Source organism: Lissotriton vulgaris, chromosome 10 (assembly GCF_964263255.1).
Source record: "Lissotriton vulgaris chromosome 10, aLisVul1.2, whole genome shotgun sequence".
Lineage (NCBI taxonomy): Eukaryota > Metazoa > Chordata > Amphibia > Caudata > Salamandridae > Lissotriton > Lissotriton vulgaris.
The window spans coordinates 124,416,660-124,425,890 of NC_141698.1; the positions used below are offsets into that span (position 1 = coordinate 124,416,660).

General features: G+C 45.6%; 1 protein-coding gene across 1 annotated transcript in view; it reads right to left on the reverse strand.

The window, feature by feature from the left end:
* The window catches only part of LOC147684818 (cytochrome P450 3A5-like), a 127,925-nt gene extending 119,139 nt beyond the window's left edge, over positions 1–8,786 (reverse strand). Inside the window, exon 1 of the mRNA XM_086940693.1 lies at positions 8,632–8,786. Within this exon, the coding sequence (XP_086796819.1) occupies positions 8,632–8,702 (71 nt within the window). The 5' untranslated portion in view covers positions 8,703–8,786. The remainder of the gene's footprint in view (positions 1–8,631) is intronic.
* Between the last annotated feature and the right edge of the window lie 445 nt (positions 8,787–9,231).

The following is a 9,231-nucleotide window of genomic DNA, read 5'->3' on the forward strand; positions in this document are numbered from 1 at the left end:
GCAGCAAGACGATATCCTCGCAGATTCATGGCATGACAAGTGTTTCCAATCAAATGTGTCTCCTGCAACAACACAACATCAGGGGAGAGGCGTCACAACAGTTGTAACACTACTCCCCACTTTATCCTGTCCCCCAATCCATTGACATTCCAACACAGTAGTTTCAACCCACTACCCCCCATCCCAGAAATGTATGCAGAATCCACCCCATAGCGAACACAGTACCCAGATCCGAAAATAAAACAATACGTTGCCTTGAGAAAAAATTAAACACACCCAAACTCTCCTCTCCGCCCCCAACAAGAACCTGTTACAATACCCCTCACCCTGCACCCCTGCGTTAGACTCAGAATCACCCTCTGCTCCACCAGAGTGCTCCATTCGGTCACTCCGGGTTGGTAATGCATCTAGCCAGTCACTCACTCTCTCGGGCGATCAAAGAAGAATGTCCGGTCCTCATATTCGACGCGGAGCTTGGTTGGAAATAGCATCGCATATTTCAAGTCCATGTCTCTCAACCGTCGCTTCACCCCCTGAAACCCCATCCTTTGCCTCTGAACGAACTGGGTGAAGTCCGGGTAGAAGCTCACCATTGTGTTTTCAAACTTCACGGGCCGCTCACCCGCGATGCCTGCAGGATAGCGTCTCTGTCTCTAAAGTTGAAAATTCTGGCGATGATCGGCCTCGGAGGGGCACCCGGTTTTGGCTTCCCACCCGGCACTCGGTGAGCACGCTACTCAGAAAATAATTTACTTAGTCCTTTGGGGGCAAAATGATTGAGGATGAGGTCCTCCACAAGGAGATCTGCAGCAGGATTTTCTGTTTCTTCAGAGACCCCAATGATATGTACATTATTGCGTCTGGCCCTATTTTCAAACTCCTCCAGTCGACGAGCCATGAGATCATTGGAGGATCGTAAGTTGCCGACCTCCGTTTGTAAGTCGGACATATCGGTCTTGAGGCTGGAGGTCTTCAGATCTAAAGATTTGACCTTCTCATTAGTCTTTGATAAGTACGCTCTAATCAAATTAACGTCAATAGCTACGGTGTCGAGTTTAAGAGCGAGAGCCTCATATTGCTGGCCAATGGAGGTCTTCATATTAGCAATGGTGCCCATGACATCCTGTAGAGTCAGTTCGATCGACGCAGTCGGGTCTTCCTTTGCCTCTTCCAGAGTCCTATTCGTACCACCGGGGGACCCCTTGGGATGGGTATATCGATCCATGACATTCGTTTGAATTGTTCCCCCGAAGAGGTGGCTTAGTTTTTTGCTTCTCGTTGTCGGGCCTGCCCGCCATGTTGGGCGATGTGCCCCCGAGGGGCCTGTGAGACCTGGTAAAAATGGCCCTTCGCGGTCAGCCCACCGAAATCTTCAAAAGCAGACGCCAGCAGCTGTATCTCAGCACACAGACACTCGCGATCGTTGGCCCAGGGTGGATCCACCGAGTTCGGCTAGACCTCGGGCAACCAGATCGATCTTGAGATAGGATAAGGCCATAGACCCAAAAACAAAACTAAAAGTTAACTCCAAGGCAATGAGCAGAGCTTCGTGGGCCGTTGTTGTTCAACTACTTCCTGGGCACCGTTACGACTCGAGCCCCTGGCGTCGCCATGGGGTGGGCCTCAAAAGTTCAGTTCATCATAATAGCGGTTCCCAAAGTCCAAATCAATTTTTGAAAGCAGCTAAGATATCAGCTGAGTTCCATCTCCAATAACCCGTCTTCGTAGTCAGGATATCTTTCAGGATATATGCGGAGGGCGGCGAGGGTCTCGAGAGCTCTGTGCTCACACGGCCATCACGGTTGCGCGCGAAGCTCCTCCTCCGGATTTGGAATTATTAACAGCTAGGTCACGGTCCACCATAAAATTCCTGAAAAAGTCAAGAAGTATCTGGAGACCCCTTGGCGTCCTTTGTAAGAGGACCGCGTCATCTGCATATAGCAGAACAGGCAGCCCTCTACGCCCTACATAAGGAAAGTCGGCCCCTGTTTCTACCAAGACCTTTTCCAGGTCATTGATGTATAAATTGAACAGAAATGGGGCCAGGATACATCCCTGCCGTACTCCCCTTTCGATATTAAAGTCCTTTGAGACCCGAAGATCCTGGGCAAATCTAATATTGGCCTTGGTATCCCTGTGCAGGTCCCCCAAGAAGTCTACCAGGCCAGCCTCCACCCCCATGGCCCTCATGGATTGCCACAGTTTCCCCCGATTGACACAGTCAAAAGTGGAGGAAAGATCCATGAAGGCCATGTAGATCGTACCTTGGTGGGCAACTGTGTACTTTCCCAGGATCATGCACAGGTTAAGGCATTGGGCTATGGTAGAATGCCCTGGACGAAACCCATATTGTATATCTGCAAGGATTTTATTCTCTTTCGCCCATGAAGCTAATCTGTTCAATAGAACCCCGCCCACAACCTTTACCACAGAATCAATAAGAGAGATCGGTCTATAGCACAAAGTGCTATTACAATCGCCCTTCTTGAAAACCGGCACAATAGTTGAGGAGCCCCAAGACGCAGGACAACTGACCCTCGCCGCCGCATTTAACACAGCGACCAATACCGGGGCCAAAAATAAAATATTAGATTTGAAAAGATCCGGAGGGATGCCATTCGGGCCAGGTGCCTTGTTACATGACGACCCTAAAATGCCTTTCTCCACCTCAATCTGTGTAAAGGTAGCCGGGATTTCGTTAAGGTCTTTAGCTTGTGTTTTTTGGTGACCTGTAACACTTTTAAAAATGGACTTAAAATGAGACACCCATTCATCTTCTGTTATGTTAGTGCCTAGTTCTCCAAACCCGTCATTCCTGAATAGCGGACAATTGATAATGCCCCAAAACGTTGAGCTACTACCTAAAGTGCTGGGTTCCAATAGTTCTCGCCATGTTGCTTCTTTTAGTTCCCCCTTGCGAGTGGCTAGTGCCTGTTTGTATTTAATGCGATGGGCCTGAATCAAAGTTTGATCTCTCAGGGTGACTTTTAAGGCTTCCTTTAAATCTCTACCAGCCCTAGAGCAACAAGAATCAAACCATCTGGGGTCACGCGGCACCGTCCTAATAGTGGGAGCGCTAAACAGAGCCCCTACCTTGCTGATAATACCCTCAAAGGCCTCAAGAACACCCACCGATAGGGAGCAAGGAGACGCACAAGATGCAATTTACGGTGCACAGACCACTTGTACCTTGGCATAGAATGAATCCGGCGAGACCTGGGACCACTTTAGACGGCGCCTACTATCTGTGGGTCTCAGCATGCCCGGGCCGTCTCCCTGTCTTGACTAGACAGCAATCGACCTCCAAAGTTCACACAGATCGGATTATGATCGCTGAACACACTATCCATGATTCTGAACCCCGTAAGGTTAGACTGGAGCCCAGCTGAAAACAGAATATGGTCTAGAAAAGAACCGTCCCCTCGTCCTTTGAACGAGGGGACTGGCTGTTTGCTAAGGGGAGCGGAAAGGGACATAGATGGTATCAAATCCAACTCGTAGAGCATGTTATTGAGTACTTCCCCCTGAGCGGAATGCTCAAAGTGAAAGCCCCGCATCCTAGCACACCCCAACTCACTCATACAAGTTGTTTTGGGATCACCACAAGGGTGCACATTAATATCTCCTGCCACCATAAGTGTGTGGGCCACCGGAACACAAGACTGCCTTAAAAGGCAGGACAACTGAACAATCTTGCAATCCCCCTGTGTGCTTACTGCGTTAAAAAAATTAATAATGCCCATACTATTGTTACCTTTCCTTAGAATAATAACTTGAGAGTCTCTATACGAGGTAGGCAAATGCTGGATCCTACAGTTCACTGCCAGTGCTATAAATATGACCAAGCCACCCCTAGACCTGCCACAAATTGATGGGGAAGCAGGAACAAAAAAAGCTTTGTATCCCTCCAAAAATAGATCGCAGTTCACCAGCCATGTCTCCTGCAAGCAAATAACAGAGAACTGCCTGATGAACTGCACCCATGAGGGATCCTGAAATTTCCCCGCTAACCCAAACCTGCTACGTTCCATGACAGAACATTATAGGCAACTAAGGAGGTGATCTCCCCCTGTGGTGCTATTGGGGGTGACACCATCTGCTGGGATTAGATGTCCCCATCCACTCCATCCTACAGGGCACAGCACTAGAAATGCTAAGGCAGGTGGGCTCTAATTGGTTGCCTAGGTCTCGGGTAGGCTCATCGCTCGTAAGTAGTCAGTAGCACTCATCCAACCTGGAAAGGGCTGAAAATCTGTTAGATAGCTCTAGCCGGGGGGGTAACACAGTGCCCAGCCAAGCGAGACATCCCCCCATAGGATTGGGATTGACTACCCCCGATAGGTACAAAGGGTCTTTGATTTACCCTGGTATAGGGCATACCAGAATTAAAGCCCCTTGAATGAGCAGCCTTGTAAAAGAAACCCAAAGGCAGAATCTGGATATTAGAGTATGTAATTGAAGCCCCGCCCACTCTACGCCCATATTTGTCATTGGCTTGTGTCACTGTCCTTCATAAATGCTGGCTTCTGATTCATTATTAGGCTTGTAAGTCCCTCCTTAAGCTTTTTGAAGCTAAGAAAATGGACGGTTACAAGATGACCCTGTGCCACCAGTACACAACAGTACCCTCAATTTAACAAGCAATTTACGCCAATAATTAATCAATCCATTTTCATTGTGTCCTATCACGATCACTTTAATTACAGACACATCGACCTAAATAGCATACGTAAAACTTAAAAAATATAACCATTCCACATTTCAAGTTATAAATATGAGTTACACAGTTGACTGTATATTTGTGTCTCCTGATCGGGCACTTGAGCCTAGAGACAACATGTGACTGAAACAATTTTGATCCCCTTTGACTTCCGGTACGTTTTTCCATCCAACCACAACTTAGATAAAATAAATTGTTGCAATGATCCGTGGAAGACTCGGAGACTCTGACAGAGAGGCGGGAGAAGCGCCCACTCCTCTTTGCACGGCAAGGTGCAGCTTTCCATAATACAGCAATGCACTTAAAGTGTGAGTTGCTACATTCGCTGGGTGTCAGCACCCTGTATTCTGAAAGTTTCAGAAGAACCCCTGGGAGACTGCCACTGTCAAAGACTGTCAGGAGTGCGTACTCACATGTGTATCCATTAATGCATACAAAAATATAAATATGTACATTTTGGCATGCGGATGTCATTCTAATGTGGCTATGCGTCTGTCAATATTTTCCCTGTTTCTTCATGGTTAAACTATTTTCCACTTGGAGAAACTCCTTTCCCCATACCAACACCAATGTTGAGGACCCCCACCCCCAAAACCCCAATATGTAAATACATTTACTGCTGTTCTTGACAGCGGGAATGAGCTGGAAATACGAACTTTCCACCATTCTGCAATGTGCAGAAAGCAACCCCAGAGAGCAGATCTTGAACAAATTCTGTTGTACGGTTAAATATTTAAGTGTGCTGTGTGACAAATCCCATTTGCAAGTGGAAATCAACACTATTATCGATTTTCTGACTCATGAATGTTAATATGTACTGATTAATGAAGGTATTTGCTAAATATGTAGTTACTCATAAATGTTTGTGGTTCGAGTCCTACATAACTTTAATACAGTATTTTTTCCGGCACTTTTCTATGTCAGAAGGGTCGAGAGCTAATACTGCACCCATCTATAAAGTCTTGTGCAGAGACATCAACCAATTCACAAATGAATTCACACTGATTTTTTCTGGCATGCCCCTTTTTAGGTCTAGACATGGTAGGGGAGCAACTTGGTGCTCCGATCGACCGCACAATTGCGCATTGCCGTTCTGGCGATCAGTTTCTGCTTTATAATTTTCTAAATCAATATTTTCCATCGTTAATTTTTCAACATATACTTTCTCTCAAATCTTCAATCTTTTCCTTTGTTCCACAAACGGGTAATTTTGCCATTTTCTAGCTTCTAATGTGAATGCTGTGCCCATCCGGACCTCTTGCACAAACATGACAGATGCAGGGGGTTCATCCAAAACAGAGTTTATTAAAACCAATGCATTTCGAGCATCACGTGCTCTTCATCAGGATATGCTGAAATCAATACAGAAATACATATTTCATTAGCTGCATGAACCATACTTAATGTATTAAATCATTATTTTGTGTTAATACCGAATACTACCTTTCACACTTCCTTTCAGCATAACCGGCTAAACACTTCTTCACACATTTCCTTTATGGTCATCATGCGTTACTCACTATTTCTCCTATATTTACATAAACTTAGTGGTGTCCGTTTTATCTAAAAGCAGTCTCTGCATCAACATCCGTTTTAACACTTCTGTTCCTCTGAACATTACCCCCTCCGTATTCCGATTTCTGTTTCTGTAATCCCCCGCATGTTCTATAATAGACTTTGAACGGTCTGCTAATGCCCCATCATTCACTCCCTACGCCATCACGTGCTTCCCTACGCATTCATCCATTCAAAATATGCCTTTTTAGGTCTAGCCATGCTTTATTAGAGTATGTACTTGAAGCCCCAGCCCACTCTCGGCCCATATTTGTCATTGGCATGTGCCAATGCCCTTCGTAAATGCTGGCTTCTGATTCGTTAATAGGCTTGTTAGTCCCTCCTTAGTACCGCCTTGTCTTAATTTGTAACCTCAAATGAGGACTGGTCCTTTCGCTTCGGTTGTTTTATTTAGTTTGTAAGCACTATTTTCTTTAATGAGTTTCTCTTACTGCAGGAGGGCAGGAGGGTCTCATGCACAGTTGTGACCACCGTTTTGTTTAACTCGCAGCAAACGGGGAGCTCTTTAGGGGCCATGGGATACAGAAGGGGGCAACACAGCAATGTCGTTAGGGAGGTCAAAGGTGTGTGATGTAAATTCCGCTAGATCGGGCGTGTTTATTTTCTGAATTAACATCTAGGTTAAAGATGAATAGGCTTTAGGATTGCTCCTAAGCTCACTTGCTAAAAAACATGAATTCAACAAAGACCCTGTGGTGACGGAGCCCCCGTCCTGCGGCCTAGCGAGTGTCTGGGTGCCGGTGATGGGGTCCATCGGGCCAAGGGAGTCTCTCCCAACCTGGCTGGGATCAGAAGCAGGGACTGGGCCATGTGGGGGGCTGGCTGGCTAAGTCCTTTCCACTGCGTAGTAAGATTTTGCCTAGCTCTTACCCCCTTTTCTCAATTTGTTCTTCTATGAAATGGATCCAAAAAAGAAAAAAAAAAACTCTTTGGCTGGAAATGTCTCTTTGGACACACTCTCCCGCAGCCGCAAGCGCGAACCTGACCGGAAGGTACTGGAGCGCTTTACTGAGCAGTTCTCCAATTCCAAAGTGGCTGCTTGCTGCGCTTTGCTCCTCAGCTCAGATTACCCGTAGAGGGTGTGCTTTCACCTCCAGCTTAACATTGCTCTCGCTAATTTGCTTTTCTCCTCCTTGCCGCCAAATTTCTCTGCCTATCATTTGCCTCCCTATGCCCTCCATGCCCCTTCCCCGACTGCTCCATCATTTTTGCTTCCCCACTCCCGCACCCTCAATTTTGCTTCCCCACACCCTCCTTGTTTGTGTTCCTTCTGCTACCTTCTGTTTGCACCCCCCCTCCCCACACACACACACAAACTTTTAAACAGGTATTTGGAATGCAATAGGTCTTGCATTTGCGAGAGTTTAAGCTACTGGCATTGTAAATGACAATGCCTTTTGAGTTTTAAAAACCAAAACATAAATAAAAGATATTGTAATTTACAATGCCAACAGCTCAAACTTGTGTAAAAGCGAGGCCTATTGCGTTGCAGATGCTTGTTAGTTACTGATCTAACACTGGGGATGGCCATATTAGAATGATAAACAAATAAAAGTGGAGAAGAAAAACTGCTCGTCAGTGCACTCACATAGAAAAGTGTGAGAAGTTCAGCAGCACTTTGCAGTCGCTGGGCCCTTGTAAATAAATGACAAGAAGTAGGATGGGAAACTGGATGAGCAGGAAATAAAATACAGAAAAGAAATAAATATAAGCCACTGTGAGCAGAATGGATAGAACCAGGGATGGAGAAGAAGGAATGAAAGATGAGCAGAGGGAAGAAATAGCAGAACGCCTGCACTCTAATGGAGTGCTAAATTTAAAATTAAAGAAATTAGTCTCATTTAGGTATCCAGTAGAAGGATAAAAGTCATCCAATTACAACACTGTGAGACCAAAATTATTAGGGAGGAAAAACATAAAAATTAGGACTAAAACCATTGAAGAGTAGACAACTGAGATAGACAACAAAGCCTTCCAATCATGGGCGAGGGAAAGACACTCACTCCCTCCCTCCCTCACTCACTCACTCACTCACTCACTCACTCACTCACTCACTCACTCACTCACTCTATCTATCTATGTATCTATCTATCTATGTATCTATCTATCTATCTATCTATCTATCTATCTATCTATCTATCTATCTATCTATCTATCTATCTATCTATCTATCTATCTATCTATCTATCTATCTGTGATTCACTGGGAACAACAGGTATGCCCAACAGAGAGCTCTAAAAACTGTCTGTACCCAAGGTCTAAAGCCTTCAAATAAATAATAAACACTTTTTAGCCTTTTGAACAAAGCTACAGAGTAAGGAGTGTGCTCTACTCACAGGTACAGAAGGCTTAGGCACACAACGAGCAGGGTCCAGGTTTCTACGGAGAAAAACGAAAGGACGCTCATCTCGTTTCCGTGCGGATGGCCTTCGCAGCTCTGATGCCACACCCTCTGTGCGCCTCTCTCATATCAGACTCGCCCAGGTCACGTGGTTGCGTGGTTGGACGGGACCGCATCATATACATTACCACCATCCGTTAATATGATTGGCTGAGCTATGATTCACGTGATTATTCTTGCTCAATGCATTCAAAGAAGTTTGCATTGCTTCATATCTATTCCTCGGAGACTAAGTGCAGAATTTTCAGACTGAACGGAAGTGAACAATGACGTCGACCTGCCAAGGTCAAGTTACAAAGTGACACGGTTCACAGTAAACATGACAGATTGTATAAGATTGTATAACCCAGCATTTCCTGCTCCTTGGCCACACAGGCGTGGGTTTACGCAGCAGTTTTAAACAGTGTCTTTTTCCCTGTACTTAATGTAAATTCCCTACTTTTTTATTTGCAATGGACACAGATTGTGGAGTAGGCCGGAGAAGCCACAGGCTCACTTGCGGTCTCTTTTGGAAGACTTTTATAAGTTCCTCTTT